Source organism: Camelina sativa, chromosome 7 (genome assembly GCF_030686135.1).
Source record: "Camelina sativa cultivar CO46 ecotype springtype chromosome 7, ASM3068613v1".
NCBI lineage: Eukaryota > Viridiplantae > Streptophyta > Magnoliopsida > Brassicales > Brassicaceae > Camelina > Camelina sativa.
Window position 1 is genome coordinate 5,613,520 of NC_141886.1, and position 19,561 is coordinate 5,633,080.

Consider the following 19,561-nt stretch of genomic DNA (forward strand, 5'->3'; position numbering starts at 1 on the left):
AATAAATCTAAATATTTTCGTGATTTGTAACATTTAATGGGTCTAAATACTAAATGAATGTGTCACATTTGTTTGAATATATAGCGAAGCTGATGTCCGACGCTGCTCTTGATACGCCGGGACTAGAAATCTTACTCTTTTCCTCTAATGAACTTAATCAAAGAAGCCCCAACCTAAAACCAGTTACAAAAAAGTCAGTTAAAGTAACTGAAACAAGAGGCTACAAGAAACTTCAAGTAGCTGAATGCTTTCCAGCGGATACAACTGAGGTTGTCTCACTCCTTCCTCCTTCAATAACTTATTCAGAAATATCACTTGATTTGCTACACTGAGCTGCTTCTCAGACGTCATTTCCAGCTTCTGTCTCATCATAAGAATGCAATATAAGATGGAATGTTTTTAAATCTGAACAAAACCATACAATTAAACAGCCTAAGTAAAAGATGCTAGCCTGGAATAATTGAAGAGGATTGAGTGGAGATAGGTCTCCACACGAAATTTACCATCTTCTTCTGCTTCTTGAATTCATCCATGGCACTCTTCTCACTTACCCTATAACTAAAAGATTCTTGCCACGTGAAGTGGTGTAGCCACAAAACATTAAAAAATATTAGAACACTTACAAAGATTACACATATCAAAAACTAAAGTAACGAAACAACAAAGTATTGAGAACTTACCGACTTCAATTGAAAATATCTACTCGTAAACCCGAATACACGATCAACCCTAGGAAATTACCGAAACAAACAGAAGCAAGGCAAAATCAAACACCTTTCACAATTTTTTTAATCCAACCCACAAAGGAAGAAAATAAGTTAAGGGTTTTGTTTGTGTAAACATCCCAAACCCCAAAAAAAAAAACCCGATATCTTCTTCTTCTTTTTCCCATCTGCTCTAGGTCACTGACAAATATGAAGCCAAAGATCATTTTTACTTTTCCGGGTTTCTTTATCTCTTACAATGAATTCTGGATTCATGAACAGATCTTCCATTTCATCTCTCAAGTTCTTCAAGGTTAATTGTTTAACCCTACTTTACTTTCTTCCCCAAATTTGCTCTTATGGGTTTTATCAAAGTTTTGTTTTTTATTATTCAGATTTATTCCTCTTCCTCCTTGGTTATATTGTTTTTGTGTTTCGTTTCGAATTGGGTTTTTGAAAGAGTAAGGGTTTGTAGCTCAATTCGTAGGTCTTGTAATTTGGAAGTGAGATAGTTATGTTTTTATTGAATCTGATTTTAGTAGTGGAAGTGTGAACTCTACAAGTATGGGATCAGTCCTCAGTAAAAACTGAAAAAACAGTTCAAAGGTATGGGTTCCTCAACTTGGCCTACTAACTTCCACAATAAATAACAGAAGAATGTATGTTTTCTTCTTTGAAATTTCCCTGAGTGTCCATGGATTCCAGGTGCCTGCTGGGTAAAATCCACATTGACTCAAGAAAAACTCGAGAAGAGGCCATGAGAGTTGCTGAATAAAGAACAGTCATGAACAAGTCTTTGTGTCATTGTATTTCTCGAGAAAAAGGATAGATATAGTCAACCAATATGTTTCATTAAAAGCAATGAGTTGAGGCGGCCTAACACCAGAGAGAATAAAGATAATGATGAAGATAAATAAACCAAATACCGGTGAATGATAAAAAAATCTAGACATAGTAAATTTTTGTTAACTATTTAGAGAGTGACTTGTTTTACATTAGACGTAATTTGATTTGGTTTGTCAGGAGAAGCAGAAGTTGTAGAAGTGTTACCTCTATCTATGACTTGATTTTTGTTGTCTTACAATTTTTAAAATATTTAATGGTGTTAACTAATCAAATTTTGACTTCCATTTTCTTACTGGTATCAGTACTAGAGGAGAGAAGCAAAAGAAAGAATAAGGAAGAGAAATAAGCAAAAAGAGGCATATATGAGTTCGTGTTTTGTGAAATAGATTCTCATCGAGCCAGAAGGACTCAGATCACAAATAAAGTGGCTTTAGAAAGGTCTTGCTGTCAAGAATCTACAGTCGCTGACGGATAATCAATCGGAATCAAATTCAAGAAGTTATGTAAATTTCTTCCTGGTAAAGTAATTGCAGGAATCCAAAAAAAAAAACAGTACTATTGTAGAAACTTCAGGAACACATTTGGAGGCCCGAGAGTATTCCGAATAGATACTACTGAATAGATAATGAACGGTAGGATTGCTTTCCAACGGTTAGTTCTTCATTTATTTGTATGTTTCAGAGACTGATTTGGCAGAGTAAAATAAATTGTGACAAGTTGCACTGTTTGGTTTGGCAGACGAGGTTGGATTGAGCTGAAGCTCAGCAGAAGTAATGTGATGCATGAATATATGTTTTTGTTAATGGAAAACCAAGTTGTAAGTCTCCAACAAGTTAAGGCTAAGGTGAGGGTGGTATTTGCGGATATGCAATAATCTCTTTCTTTATTTACTTTTCAACAGTTGTTGAGTATATCCTCGACAATTGTCTATGTTGTACAACTTTCTATGATGCATTTGAATTATCTCAATTAGAGATTTGCATAACTTATTTTGGATCTTTTGATGAAATCTTCAAAGTTTTATTATATGAGACTATGCTTCTGAACTCTCTTTATTAGAAATGGTTTAGTATGTTGAGTTTATTATTTGAATTTGTATAATGATGGATAGTGATTTAATTTTCACTGAAGACTGTATTGTGAATATTGTCTTATAAAGGCATTAGCAAGTGTGAGTTACTATTTTTAATAGTGATTTGTACTCTTTAGCTTTATGAGTAGCGGCTTCTGAAATGTCTGCTTATACATGTTGGTCGATTTGAAATTTTTTTGGATTTATAATGATAGTCTATAGAATGTATGATAGTCTATAGGTTTTTCTTAGGTAACTCTTTTTGGGTGTAAATGTTAGGATGACTTTTCTTATGTTCCGTCCTATTTTCTTATGTTCAAGCTTGGACAGTCTGCACTGTGTTACTCTCAAATTTGTAAAAGGAAAAAAAATAGTAAGAATATTAAATGGTAAAATCAAAATAACCTTAAAAAGAGTAGTTTCATATAGACTATAGGATGTAGTTAACACCAACTATTCAAATGATACTTTTAGATAGTCAGGTGCCCAAATTCTTGATTTTCAAGATTAAAGATCTGCAACTTTTGCTTAATAGTCTTCTAATAGAAGCACAATGCTTCATTATAGAGACTAAAAATCAACAAATTTGGCTTGATAGTCTTCGAAAACGAATAACGTGAACATAATGCTTTTCAGTATATATAAAAATATACGAGGACTTTGAATATAAGTAGTCAATTCTGAAGAGGACTATGACTTACAAAATTGACTGACCCATTCGATAACTAGGTTACATCGTGTAAGTTATTTTAACCTAAGTAGTCAACATTTTGATTATTCAGTTAATATATAACTTAGTAGTTTTCTTAGTTTGTTAATTAATAAATTTTAATATTGTTAAAGATGGGTTACATTTTGATAATTTTTAAAAATTAGATATATATTGTAACGTACCGACTGGCATTTTTCAATGGGTTCATGAAACAACCCGAACCGTTTTTTTAATAATAAATACAATATATAATTAATCATCCCATACTACTTAATTAAACCAATTCAAACCACAACTCCTCATTAAACCAATAACAACCAATATACACAGCGGAAACAAACCAACAATACAAAACCAATAGATCATCAATAAAATAAAATTCCTAACCATTCTATCCATCAACCTATCATAACACTAACATAGGTTCCAACATAAACAATATATCCAACAACACACAAACGAGACCCTAAATCATCCTCCTCTTCATCGTCATGATTCCACATCACCTACCTGCACACCACAAACAACAATTGAGATGCGTAAGTATTATCATAAATACTTAGTGAGACAATCCTCCCATCTACTGGGCTATACACACAAGCAATTGAGATTCCAATAATTAAAAAACCACAAAACAATAGAGCAAACCAGGAAACCACTCTGGTGTCGATCGACACTGACCCCAACATGGTGTCGACCGACACTGACCCCAACATGGTGTCGACCGACACCTACCTGGTGTCGATCTGCATGAAGCCGAAAGTCGAAGGTTCGCTTCCCAAATCCTCCAAATCGTCCAAACCATCCAAAACTCCTGGAAACTCATGGAAACCACCAACCAACCACAAAGACACAAGAATACAACACAAACAACCACAAAACAAGCAAACAAAGGATTCTCAAACTTAGATAAACCATGGTCATGCACTCACCTTTGCCAATCAATGAGGAAAACGACCAACCCACGACCAGAAACCTCCACAGCAAGCTCCTTCCACGTTCTTAGCCTTAGATCTCACTCCCCAAGCAAGGAACCTCACAAAAACTCACTGGAAAGCTTCTCTCTCTCTTTCTTCTTCTCTCTGCAACGAAACGGCTACAGAAGAAAGATGAAGTCGACTTTTCCTTTTAATAGTCAAGTTTAAGGCTTCCCCAAACCAACCACGCAAACCAGATGATTGAAATTGAACCGATTTGACAAACCACGAATGGTGTCGACCGACACCACCATGAGTGTCGATCGACACCCCTACCAGAAATCAAATTTCTGGTTCGCGGATGTTACAATTCTCCCCCACCAGCATAGATTCGTCCCCGAATCTAGCACCAAACCAACAGTCAAGGATCTCCCGTGCAACCAACACTATGGCCCGCACATCCTCCGACTACCTATGAGGATTCAATCTGGCCAATAACCGCGTCTTTGACATTATACGCTCTCAACTCATGCATCTCCCTTGCTCTCAGTCTCAACCTTCGAGTCTTACTGGCTCGCCATCGGGCCTCAGCCCTCCAGCTATGGTATCAGGAAGTCGAATCTAGCTCTCGGGCTATCACCCTACAACACGCCTTCGGATCGTCACCAGAAGTCGATATACCAGTTATACCCTTAGGCCAAAAAGTCCTTCGAGATAACGATACACAGTAACCTAACCGTCCCCTCATGAGTTGTTCGAGATCTCATATCTCTAGAGCAATAATTCAGAGCTCGACCGAGTACCACGCTGACCAGAACTACCTATATGGCTCTCGCTGGAACATCGCAATGTCCCACGGCCAACACTCGCCACTAAGGCTACCAAAACGTCACAAAAACCCTAAACATGTCACAAAGACTCTAAACACGTCACGAAGACCACACAAACGTCCCACAGGACCGCCACTAAGGCCACAAAAAATGTCCAAAAAGACCGCCACAAAGGCTACAAACGTCACCGAGACCGCCACCATGGTACCCAGCGTCACTAAGACCACCACCAAGGTATCCGACGTCACTAAGACCAGTACTACTGACTGGCGTCACCAAGAACTCGGTCACCAAAACCACCGTCAGGGCACAAAATATCACAAAGAACGCCCTACCACTGACAAGCGTCACCAAGATCTCTATCACCAAGACCACTGTCAGGACACGAAACATCACATAGAAACATTACCACTGGCAAGCGTCACCAAGATCTCTGTCAGCAAGACCACTGCCAGGGTACCCCCACATCATCAAGAACACTATAGCTGACAAGTGTCACCAAGAACTCTGTCACCGGGACCACTGTCAAGGTACAAACTGTCACTAAGACCCCTATCAAGGCACAAGCGTCTCCAAGACCACTCAATACCATGATACTAAACGTCACAAAGACCACCACCCATGCACACATCCCGCAGGATCATCACAAAGATCGCCACATTTTCCACAAAACTTTCCATTTTTAGAAACTTTCTAATTATGGAAACCTCCTTTTTATGGAAACTTTCTATTTATGGAAACTTCCAATTATAGAAACTCGAGCTATTTCTCTTTTCAATGAAAACACGAGCCAAAATGAAGAAATACTCATCTTATTAAATCCTCAAGTCCAATAAACGCTTACAGCTCCAAAATAAAAGAAAAACTTAACAAAACCAAACAAAACATAAAGAATCTAAACTCCGGGATTGGTGCCCGGGCCTTCCTTCGACTGCACCTCTCCCACTGTCAACTGCTGCAACCTCGGACACTATGGTCTGATATGTCCCACCTCCTTGCACTAAAAGCACACTGGAATGTCATATTGCCGCCCGCTCCTCTTGGGACAGCCTACCAACCTTTGATCCATGCTCCCGCACCCATAGCATCCCTGCCCACCTTGGTTTGTTACTGACATGTCCTCTCGCTTCCTCTTATGCCCTTGCTCCGACTTGCTATCCTTGCCCGAAATGCTTTTCCCCAATATCTCTTCTATCTGCACAGTAGGGTTAACCATCCCTACATGTGACCTCAAGTCATTCTCTATCCCAACTGCAACCTCTACCAGCTCCGCTCTAGTAGTGTAACTCCTCACCCTACACCGAGTCCTCAGATCGTCACGCAGAGCCAACAAGAACCTCCGCACTTGAGCCGATTCTGGTTCCAAAGCCCGACCTGCATACAATACAAGCCGACTAAACTCCGCGTCTAGCTCCTGCACAGTACGGTTACCCTGAGACAACCTCAAGAACCGCACCTCCATGCGATCAAGTGCAACCTGTGGAAAGTACTTAGTGTTTAACTCTCTCACAAAGTCCATCCAAATCACCTCACGCTGCACCCTCTGTGCCGTCACCGACCTCCACCAGACCCTTGCATCCCCCAAAAGGTAGTGTGCTGCCTAGTCCACCCGATAATGGTCGGGACAACAGAGCGACTGGAAAATATCCTCCATCCCCTCTCTCTCCTCATCCGCTGCACTCGGATCTGTGTCTTTTGGGTAAAATCCCGCTCCCACATGCCGTAACTGCACCAGCATTTGAACCTACTCAGCATCCACTATCTCGGCTCCTGGTTGCACGCCTGCCTGCACTCCAGCTACAGGTTGCATCACTGGACCTCGCCCACCAACCACTGACGGCACAACTAGAACCTGCCCACCATCCATTGGCGGCATAACTGGAACCTGCCCACCATCCACTGGCGGCACAAATGCTGGAAGCCGCGCCAAAACGTGAGGTAGCAAGTCTGCCAAGACATCCTTTCTACCTGGAACACCCTCCGCTACAACCCCCACACCTAGGGCAACACCGTGGCCGACATCGGGCCCATCCACCCTGCCGATACCACCACCAGCTAGGTCTCCAGACACACTAGGATGAACCTGCGACTCTGCCACCTCCTCACTGGCCATGCTCTGGGTAACACTCTCAGTGACCTCGGGAATCCGTCCCCGCTCACGGCTACAGCCACGGCCACGCCCACGACCACGACCACGCCCACAACCAGCAGCTCCCACACCTCTAACCATATGTACCACCAAGAACAGAAGGCTAAGCAAACAAAACGATCCTAACTACGCAAAGAACCCAACTCATCGTGGAATCACAAAGTAGGCTCGAAGAGGATGATACTAGGACTCCATACCACAAACAAATTGACTAACTACTCATAGACAATTCTATCACAGAACAACATGCATCTAACAACAGGAAAATAATTCAACCAATTAAATTCCAAAACCGCTCTAAACCATCCAGTTAACCATCCTAGAACCGTAAGGGCTCTGATACCAAACTGAAACAACCCGACCCAGTTTTTTTAATAATAAATAAAATATATAATTAAGCATCCCATACTACTTAATTAAACCAACCCAAACCACAACTCCTCATTAAACCAATAACAACCAATATGCACAGCGGAAACATACCAACAATACAAAACCAATACATCATCAATACAATAACATTCCTAACCATTCTATCCACCAACCTAGCATAACACTAGCTAAGGTTCCAACATAAACAATATATCCAACAACACACAAACGAGATCCTAGATCATCCTCCTCCTCATCGCCATGATTCCACATCACATACTTGCACACCAAAAACAATAATTTAGATGCGTAAGTATTATCATAAATACTTAGTGAGGCAATCCTCCCATCTATTGGGCTATACACATAAGCAACTGAGATTCCAATGTTTAACAAACCACAAAACAACACAGCAAACCAGGAAACCACGCAACAGACAAGTTGGTGTCGAGCGACACCCACCTAGTGTCGATCTGTCACCGACTCTACAACATGATCTGCATGAAGCCAAAAGTCGAAGGTCTGCTTCCCAAATCCTCCGAGTCGTCCAAAACCATCCAAAACTCCTGGAAACCACCAACCGACCACAAAGTCAAAAGAATACAACACAAACAACCACAAAACAAGCAAACAAAGGATTCTCAGACTTAGATAAGCCATGGTCATGCACTCACCTTTGCCAATCAATGAGGAAAACGACCAACCCACGACCAGAAACCTCCACAACAAGCTCTTTCCACGTTCTTAGCTTTAGATCTCACTCCCCAAGCACAGATCTCTCAAAAACAAGCAAAGAACCTCACAAAACTCACTGGAAAGCTTCTCTCTCTCTTTCTTCTTCTCTCTGCAACTAAATGGCTAAAGAAGAAAGAAGAAGTCGACTTTTCATTTTAATAGTCGAGTTTAGGGCTTCCCCAAACCAACCATGCAAACTAGAAGATTAAAATCGAACCGATTTGACCAACCACGAATGTTGTCGACCGACACCACCAGGAGTGTCGATCGACACCCCTACCAGAAATCAAATTTCTGGTTCGCGGATGTTACAGTCCATGTCTACTCCCAGTCTATAGACATACTTTGTTTAGTGGACCCCACGTTTACTCTCAGTCCGTGAGCTTATTTGTATCTGACAGTTGGTTTGTTGCGTCCAGGAGATTTTAAAAACGTTTACCGTCCATACAAATCACGACGTGATTTTAAATTATAATATTATATCAAAATGATTGTTATTTTCTTTCCCAAAATGTTATTCAAATTCTTCTCCCGTCTTTGTTCAACCGTATTCTGAAAACATTTGAATAAATAAATAGTTCATATAATACATTAACATGTATTTTTGTTTTCACATATGTGGTGAATCGAATTTTTTAAACAAACATAACTTACTCAATCAATTAAGTAAAACTATGAAATGAATGTTCCATATCGGGTAAGGATAGTGTTTCAAAGATATAAAAATTTGATTTAACATGTGTCCAAATTTTAATAATTTTTATTCAGTTTAATTTGTTTCCTTAACCGTAATAAATATTCATAGATATATCTTTTAATTATAAATTATAGCTAATAAACTAGATCAGGATCTGCGGTACACTGTCAGACAAATTTTTATTTTATTTTTTACAAATAAGGACATCGATTATGATCAAACATTGGCCCATAAAAATGAATGGGATCGATTTAATGCAATGACAATAAATGCTTAAACTTTCCAAAACCGATTTAATTGACAAAAACTGCTGCAAAAATACTAGTATAGATAGTAAACTATTATATAGAAACTAACTAGAAGCGGATCCGCGCTACAGCGCGGGGAATATTTATACTAAAAGTAGCAATAAACTTAAAATATTGTAAAATAATTTATTTGTTAAAAGTACAACATATAATATATGTTTTGACGGATCAATTTGTAAAAAATTACATCGGCAAAAAAATATTACTAACCCGCTCTTTCTTTTATTTTGGACAAACCCGCTCTATAATATGATTGTGAGTTTTGCAAACCATTCTGTGTATTCTTAAAAATATCATGATATTTTAAATAATATTTATATTATAAAATATATGATTATAATTAATGTATATGAAACCATAAATAATATTGATGAAATTGTATACATACCCAGATTGCATAATAACATGTGAGTTTTATAGAACTGCATATTTTGTTATTGTAAACACACATAGATCGATTTGCTCTATTAAACAAATAGCTATCCAAATTGATTGAAAATATGCAAATCCTATATTGCTATTAAAAATCCATATGATAATTTACAATATGATATAGATGAACAACCATCATATTAAAAATGAGGAAGAGGTAATATTATAATGTATGATAAGAGACTAAGAGAGAGGGAGAGAAGAAAAGAATATGTTTCCATCATGAAAGTATATTGACACATCTCTTTATTTATAAGGAGCAATTAAAGTGTATCCAACAATTTATTATTAATTTTAAATATAATTATATATTTTCAAAATATGCACATTTATTAGGAGAAATTAATATGAAAAATTACCATAAAAATTGGTTATTAATTGTGACAATTAGTATAAAAGATTTTTTCCCATAAAAATAGTAACTTCCTTGTAATTGTTATACGATTTTATTATAGGAAATTTAATAATATTACTGTTGTTTTCATTTTTCCGGTTTCTATTCATATCCAAATAATGATAGTAAAAATTTTAAATATTAGGAAATTAACAAAATTAATGGTAAATATTTTAATAATAATAATATCTATAATAATTTTAATTTTTATATATTAAAATAATGTTAAACTTTGCTATATATGTATATGCCTTTTATATTTTTTTTATATCAAATATTTTTTCTTATATAAAATAATAATTTCATTTTTTAAAAATTTCATACAGGAATCTATTATATATTAATATTTTAATTTTAATTAGAAGTTATTTATGGTATATGCTATATTTAGTTTGATTCAATTTGCAAATTTTGGTAAAGTTCTTGTCGGATTAAATATTAATCGATAATTATTGATAGTTTCCTAAATTACAGGAACGCAAAATATTCACGTAACTAATGTGGTTCACTTATGGAAAATCTATTTAAATTTTAATTTTAAATTATAACCCGATAACCCACTATAAACCCAGCGGATATTTTGCACCCGAATCCGATTTCATAATTTCAGGTAATTTTTGGAAATTGACCCGACCCATAATCGATTTTGTACTTCTCTTTTACTTATATAGGGATAAATGAATTTTTCATGCGGTTTAAATTCTATTTCATATGGATTTGAAAATTACACATGGGTTTTGAAATAGCATGCATGGGTTCTATCTTTCTCTTCATATCTATTTAAAATCCAACAATCAATTAATAAACGAATTACACAATAGAGTTTAACTAGTATTAACTATTTTCCAAAAAAGTAGTATTTACTATTTGATAATTAGTTAATTAATCATATATATTATTTGCATAAATTTTACTGTAGTTTGTTAGTTATAACTTTACTGTAGTTTGTTAGTTATAACTTTACCGTAGTTTGTTAGTTATAAAATAATAGTAGAAGTTTCAATTGATTTACTGCATACATTTTATAAACTTTTACAACTAAGTTAACTTAGTTTCATGCTCTAATTCAATCCGTCTTTGGTACATGATAAAATGTTCAAATCCATGAATTATATAATTTTAGTAAAATCCAGAAATATAAAACAAAATTCGTATTATAACGTTCGTGTTTAGAAATCTCGACTTAAATTTTTGATGTTTAGGTGTATATACTATATTAAATAAAATATAACATTTGTGATTTCTTAGATTTTAATAAGATGTCACTGTTGATGTGCAGTGTGAAAATATATTTAATAAATTAGATAAATTATTTTTATTTTTAAAATAGAAGGAATGTTGTATCTTAGTTTTAATATATATGTGTCATTGTTAAACGATTTAGGGATGCAAATATTTAATATTAGTTTTATAAATAAAATTAAGTTTTATAATTTTTCTATTTAGTTTATTATTGTTTCCTATAATTTCGGAAACAATAAATGGAATCTGTTAAATAATTATATTAAATAATTTCAAAAATATTATTTTTTTATTTTATAAACCAATATAAGTTTTTCTTTTGTTAGTTATTAAATTAATTAAAATGCAATGACCTTTTTTGTAATATGCGACATGATAGTAGGGTTAAACTTCTAATAACATTGCTTAAATAAGTATATAAAGATTTGACAATACTTTCTAAAATCAAAGATATGATTAGTTCTGTAATATTTGTTTTCTAACCAAACATTCATAAAACAAAACTGAAAGATTGGTAACCCAAACCGGAGGGTAAAGTTTACAAAAGAGATTTGAGACAATATCGATATGGAAAACCGAACAAGGCAATCCGTCCTCAAATTGGACGTAGGAGGGATCTTCAACATGGTAAAGTACGGGAAGGAAGCACGTAGCAAGAGAAAATCATCTAGCAGAATGGAAAATGCTGGCCAATCTTCAAGGACCTGCACCATCGCGACTAAATCAGCACAATCTGTCTCGAAGTTATGACAAACAGCACCTCTGGCTAGAATACTCTCTATGGCCCAAAGAAGTGTGTCTAGTTCCGAATGAAGAGGGGAAGGACTCTGCCTAATACATTTTGCTCCCAACAGAAAAGTCTGGTTCGCCCAGATATAATACCACCAACCCAAACCTGAATTTATGTCCGTTGTTTTCCAAAAGTCATCAACCTGATGACTGAACCTGGTTTGCCAAAGAATCGGAAGAAGCCAGGTGAACCATTGGCAAGGACTGCACCTCCTCCCACAATAATTTTTCACTCAAAGCCTAAGTGATAATCTCATAAAGCTCTAGCTGCTAACCTTGGAAAACCTTTTTATTCCTATCTTTCCAAAGACTATAATATTCAATAAAATTGAAGGTGCTTCTCCTAATCACTTAAATGGGGGCCGTCCCTCTAAAAAATGAAATCCAAATTCGAGTACACCAAATCGTAAGAAAAACCATTTGGTAATGGTTAAACATATTAACCATGCCTTATTACAGTGTCCTCATTCGGGTCAAATTTGCAATTGTTGTGTAATGGTTTTATATATTCTAAAAACATAGATACTCATCTAAATTTATAAAATCATATATTACATGTATATGTTGTTAGGCAAATATATTCTATTTCATATATGCATTTTCCTAAACACATTATGGATCACAAATATTTGTTTGGCTTGTTATTAGAAAAATACTAGCATGTAGTACGGTTATTTTCTAGTATTTTTTTGAAAAAACGTAATGGTTTTTATCATTTTTTATATTCAGAAAACATGAGGGAGTAATACATCAAACATTTTGAGAAAACATTTCTCAAATAAGTACATACTAACAATTATGATGTGTTTATAGTTTATACATTTTTTGACAAAAAAAAAAAGAATAAAAAAGAAGAAGATATGAAGTGTTTATGGTCAATTGAACCTGAAGTCAATAGTATTACTCTTGCAAAGGTAACTGCTAGGTACATTCGTTGCATGTGAATTTAATGACGGCAAGTCTCGGAAGAAAACTTTGACAAAAAAATTTTTTTAAAAGTGGTGGAAGAATTTTGCATTTAGGATATAGTTTTAAGGGGTTAGGGTTTAGTATTTAGAGTTTCGGATTTAGAATTTAGTGATTTTATTCATAGAAAAAAGTATTTTTGAAAATGACCAACATGAAAGGATTTTTTTAAAAAGTGATATAGAAAAAAGAGTATTTTTGAAAATCCCCTAAATTAAGAAAATTTGTAAAAAATATCCTTTTTGGGATACCCCTTTTCAAAAATACCCTATTTTTGAACATTTTTATTTTTACCATCTTTTACATAATTTCAGTATGTGAAATTGATTTTTAGAATTTTTTTTTAGGTTTGGGTTCTCATTTTGCATTTAGGATATAGTTTTAAGGGGTTAGGGTTTAATATTTGGAATTTAGGATTTAGAATTTAGTGATTTTATTCATAGAAAAGAGGTATTTTTGAAAATGACCAAATGAAAGAGTATTTTTAAAAAGTGATATAGGAAAAAGGGTATTTTTGAAAATCCCCCAAATTAAGAGAATTTGTTAAAAATACCTTTCTTGGGATACCCCTTTTCAAAAATACCATTTTTTGAACATTTTTATTTTTACCCTCTTTTACATAATTTCAGTATGTTAAATTGATTTTTAGAATTTTTTTTTTAGGTTTGGGTTCTCATTTTGCATTTAGGATATAGTTTTAAGGGGTTAGAGTTTAGTATTTGGAGTTTAGGATTTAGAATTTAGTGATTTTATTCATAGAAAATGGGTATTTTTAAAAATAACCAACATGAAAGAGTATTTTTAAAAAGTGATATAGAAAAAAAGGTATTTTTGAAAATCCCCAAAAATTAATATCTAACAAATTAATATCAGTTTTCAAATATTTGCTTATTTTATTTTATATAAGAAAGAGTTTGATTCTTTTTCTTTTTCTTTTTCACTAGTTATTTGGAGTGCAAATGTCAAGACGGATTCTCTAATACACCTAGTGTTATTTTTGTAGACAATTTTTTTCCTAATTAACTCTTTTCAAGCTGATCTAGTAATTGCTGTTAACAAAAAAAAAATAGTACCGTAGGTGAACCATTTCAAGATCTAAAATTAACTTATTACTAATATTAACTTATGTTGTCAAAAAAAAAACTGAACAGCTAATTTTTTATCAAGTGATAATACAATAAGTCAATAACACCTTTATAAAATTTCAGAATATACAATTACTAATAATAAAAAAAGAAATCTGAAAACCAGTCTTAAGTTCAACAATATTACTTTAAAAACCGTCTAAGTTCATCAATATTACTTTGAAAACCGTCTAAGTTCATCAATATTACTTTGAAAACTAGGCCTGCGATAATTACCCAAACCGAGAATACCGAATCGAACCGAACCGAAATTCTCGGTTTTCGGGTTGGCTTTAGTGAAGAGAGCTGAACCGATCGGCAGCTTTATAAATCAAGTTCGGTTATCGCTTCGATTCGGTTCGGTTCATCATATCCGAACGGTTAACCGAAAGATATGAATCACTTCACCATCTTCCTCAGCCGACGTCTTCGTCTTCACCATCGTAATTCTCAACATCTGTTTTCCACGATTGTGGTCGAGCCGCCGGTGTCTCTGCATCTTTTAACCTAGGTTTAATATCTCGACAAAGAAGAAAATACATATATATTATATATGTATATGATATAAAAGCCAGAAAAAGAAGAAAAAACCCAAGTAAAGTGAACCAGTTAATTTCTACTGTTTTAATTAGGTGAAAAAACTGTATTAAATTTGGGCTATACCTAACAAAGGCCCAGTTTATTTCAAACCCATATAAAATTCAAACCCTAAAAAATTAAAAGAAATATCCCATTCTTTTTGCTTCTCTGTTCGTTGCAGTTCGTCTTCATTCCTCCCCTTCTTCGCTGTTCTTTTTCTTCTTTTTTCTCATATCTACACTCTTCAAATTATAATTATTCTTCTACTTGAATATTCTAGTTTCCTTTCTTCTGCTTGAGCAGAGTGACTCATGGATTACAGCGATTTTCACTATCGGTCGCCGAAACTCAAAAAACTTTGGATAATTTCGATTAAAACCGAAATTAACCGAACCCGAACCGACCCGAACCATAATTTTATTCGGTTAGTTTCGGTAGAGTTTTCAATTTCCGATTAAACCGAAAAACCGAACAAACCGAACCGAATTATCCGAACAAACCAAAGTCGCAAGCCTATTGAAAACCGTCTAAGTTCATCACCAACTTATGGACTCAAACACCTTAACTATTTTTAAGTATCTTTTATTTTTAAATGAATGAAAAATTTATTCAACCCAAAAAAAACCCAGTTTACATTATATGCATCCTTTCACTTATTAAAAAAAAGCTGAAAAAAAAAACAGAAACAAAGCAATTGGAGAAAAACAGAGCAAGAGGCACATACGATCGAGAGCCAAACCACATACACAAGCCATATCGTCGAGCCATGTAGCTGTAGCGAGAGTAGCTTATTTTCTAAGTATCTCTTTCAAGCAAACTCATTTTGACTGAAAACCAAATTAAAAAGAAAAACTGTATTTGACCATTTGCCATTTCTGATTTTCTTACTTTATTAGACTCAAAACCGAATTAAATAAATTTAATAGAAAAGAAGGTGAAAATCGTCGAAATCAGGTTTTATGTAAGAATATAAATATGATACTTTTGCTGGATTCTTTTATACAAAAGATTATTGTGACAATGTTCTCAAACCAAAAAAAAGAAAGACATTGTATGTACAAAGACCATTGTGACATCCTCTCATATACTCCTTTTGAGTCTTTCAACGAAAGAGATTAAAAGCTTACAAGAAAATAGGATATGTGTCACCATCCAGTTTTTTACATCCCGAGTCAAATCCTATTCTGACCATCATATATGTTTGACTTATTTAAAAACTAAGTTCTAAATTTGAAAGCATTTAGTTTTTCAATACTTAACTTTGGAATATCTTTACAATTTCATCAAAATATTAAAATACAACTACGTACAACATAAGATATATATTATTATTAACTGCATCGATGTTAACTACGGAAATAGGCCATACTTAACTTCTTCTTTTTTTTTTGAACAAACGCCATACTTAACTTCTAAATTGATTTTAATGATAAGTTGGTAACAAAAAATTATAAATATATAAAATTCATTAATCTAAAATTTATGATTTATTTTTATCACATGATCAAAATATATAAAACTAGCTTCAATATTTTATTATTTTCTATGTAAAAAAAATATAATCAAATTCAATTTTATTACATTATCATTTGTAGCTAAAATGATTCTGATAATAAGAAGGTTCTTATACACAAAAGTTATCCTCAATTGCTCTAATTTATATTATATAGCTATCACCAATAATTAGATTTTTAATATTCGAATACTAGCTAGTTGTATGAAGGAAAATTGCGTCTAATCCAAAAACTAATTTTAGTCTATTATTTTTCTATACAAACAGAAATGCAAAAAAAAAAAAAAAAAAAAAGATACAAGTAAAAATGATGCTCATAATCATAATGGAACTGTTTAAAGATAATAAGCAAAAAGTTTTAATTGTGTACTTTCAAATAATAGGACCGAATTGCAAACTCTAGTTAGTCAAAAAAGACAAGAGGTATAGACTTCCACCGGTTACAAACTAAATATAATATTATTAAGTTTCAAGGAAGCAAGCATCAAATCAAACTAGTACTATATGCATTATTGTATGTAAACTAAAATAATGGGTCATACTTGTCAACAAAAGACGATGAGTTCCTCCTATAAATTACAAGGAGCGGATGAGTTACAAATCACCAATCCAACACTTTCCTACATGAGCAATATTCAAGAAATGGAAATGATATTGATGATCTCTTTGTGCGTAACGACCCTCTTAACCCTTTTCTTGCTTAGAAAATTCCTCAAAGGAACCGCAACCAAAGTGAACCGACCACCATCTCCATGGCGACTACCATTGATTGGTAACCTCCACCAGCTCAGCCTCCACCCTCACCGTGCCCTCAAATCCCTCAGCCTCCGGTATGGACCACTCATGCTCCTTCATTTTGGTCGTGCCCCCATACTCGTAGTCTCCTCCAGCGAAGCAGCCCATGAGATATTGAAAACACACGATCTTAAGTTTGCCAACCGACCTAAGTCAAAAGCCGTTCATGGGCTTTTTAACGGTGGTCGTGATGTGGTGTTTGGTCCCTATGGAGAGTATTGGAGACAGATGAAGGTACCTCACTACTACTTTTAAATTCCTCTTTATATATTTTTTTAATCTACAAGTTGCACCCACTCATGCACTAACATATTATATTTTAGTATTATTTATATTTTTTAAATGTACATTTTTGTAATCAATTAATGATGGTTTTAAATCTTGTTTTGGATGAAGAGTGTATGCATTCTGAATCTGCTCACCAACAAAATGGTTGCGTCCTTTGAGACGGTACGAGAAGAGGAGTTGAAGGAGATGTTGAAGAAGCTGGAGAAAGCAAGTGTTTCTTCTTCATCAGAAAATCTGAGTGAAATATTTATTGCTATAACAAGCGATGTTACAAGTAGAGTTGCCTTGGGAAGGAAACATAGCGCGGACGAAACTGCAAGGGCTCTCAAAAAGCGAGTGAGGCAGATCATGGAGCTTTTAGGCGAGTTCCCGATCGGGGACTATATCCCGGAATTGGCATGGATAGATAGGATCAACGGTTTCAATAATAGAATCAAGGAAGTGAGTCAAGGTTTTAGCGATCTTATGGACAAAGTGATACAAGAACATGTAGAGGCAGGTAATCATAAAGAGGATTTCGTCGATATACTCTTATCAATCGAAAGCGAGAAGAGTATTGGATTAAAAGCTCAAAGAGACGACATCAAATTTATGATCTTGGTAGGTCATTTATTAACAACTATAGCGTCACATTTTTATATATTTTGGGTATTGACAAGTAACTTTTCATTACATTATATCAGGATATGTTTATCGGAGGGACGTCAACAAGTTCAACTCTACTAGAATGGATAATGACGGAGCTGATCAGAAATCCAGAGTGTATGAAGAAACTCCAAGACGAGATTCGGTCAACCATGACGCCAAATACTACATACGTGAAAGAAAAAGAAGTTGCGCATATGAAATACCTAAACGCCGTGGTTAAAGAGGTGCTCAGGGTGCATCCTCCTCTTCCTCTCATACTTCCAAGACTATTAAGTGAAGATGTCAAAGTAAAGGGATATGACATTGCCGCAGGGACAGAGGTACACTAGCTAATTTCTACAAAATCAACTTCGTATTTGAATAATAAATCTTTATATAGTTTTTTATCATGGTTATCATTTGCAAAAGAAAATATGTTCTTAACCTAGTAGTCAACTTGTGCACACATAACTTTTTAAATATATACGTGAATACTTCTCAACTCTCAAGTCATGGTTATTAACTGAAAAAAAAATCATGTTTGGCGTCTAGGTGATCATCAATGCTTGGGCAATCCAAAGAGACACTGCGGTATGGGGACCAGATGCAGAAGAGTTTAAACCAGAGAGACACTTAAACTCAGATTTGGATTATCATGGAAAAGATTTGAACTTCATTCCATTCGGATCAGGGAGAAGGATATGTCCAGGCATAGGACTTGCTTTGGGTTTGGTAGAGGTGACAGTGGCCAACCTTGTAGGCCGATTTGACTGGAAGGTAGAGGCTGGTCCAAATGGTGATCATCAACCTGATCTAGCTGAATCACATGGTCTTGATATTTGCCGCAAGTTCCCTCTCATTGCGTTTCCATCTTCTGTTATGTAATATGCTTTCTCTTTTAGAAGAGAGTTTGTAAGAATTAAATAACTCTTTCCTTTTGGAAACCAAAAATATATATATTCTACAATTAATAAACATGTGTTTTTTTACGTGTCTCAAGTCAACCAAAGAGATTTTTTCCTGTGTATATATTTATAGAAGCAAAGTTCTTTTAGTTGAACAAAAAATATATCGAATTCCTAATAGATACGTAGGCAAATATATGATGTAGTCTTAAGCGTTGGGAGTAATTTTGAGAGGACACAATCAAAAATGTTAAGTCGATTCCAAGGTCCTAAAAGTAATTTCCAAACTCCTAAGAGTATATTTTCTTTTAGTTGACCTGACAATACCTTTTGAAAGGTACTTTTTTTGTCCCTTTACTCCGTCAACAGAGAACCTAGCAAGATTTTTTTTGTCCCTTTACACAGTCAACAGAGAACCTATCAAGATATCTTTTGTTTTTGTCTTAGATCATGTTTCTCACCGCTAGATCATTGATCCATATAAACTTGACCCAGGACAAAAAAGAAAAACTTATTATGCACAACTTGAATATTATACACAACTTGTTAGGCCCTCTGTTGACTG

General features: G+C 34.7%; 1 protein-coding gene across 1 annotated transcript; it reads left to right on the forward strand.

Moving 5' to 3' along the window:
• Positions 1 to 16,827: 16,827 nt before the first annotated feature.
• Positions 16,828 to 19,080, forward strand: LOC104704342 (cytochrome P450 71A12-like). Its single transcript, XM_087456464.1, has 4 exons — positions 16,828 to 17,410; positions 17,573 to 18,064; positions 18,148 to 18,432; positions 18,644 to 19,080. Exons 1-4 carry the CDS (start codon positions 16,913 to 16,915, stop codon positions 18,974 to 18,976), a joined length of 1,608 nt encoding a protein of 535 aa, XP_087312590.1. The 5' UTR covers positions 16,828 to 16,912; the 3' UTR covers positions 18,977 to 19,080.
• Positions 19,081 to 19,561: the final 481 nt, after the last annotated feature.

Excerpts from the sequence above, each read along its gene's own strand:
- LOC104704342 (XM_087456464.1), top strand. The coding sequence starts at position 16,913 with ATGGGTCATACTTGTCAACAAAAGACGATGAGTTCCTCCTATAAATTA. Across the intron at positions 17,411-17,572 it reads AGTATTGGAGACAGATGAAG|AGTGTATGCATTCTGAATCT; the intron begins GTACCTCACTAC and ends TTTTGGATGAAG. Across the intron at positions 18,065-18,147 it reads ACATCAAATTTATGATCTTG|GATATGTTTATCGGAGGGAC; the intron begins GTAGGTCATTTA and ends ACATTATATCAG.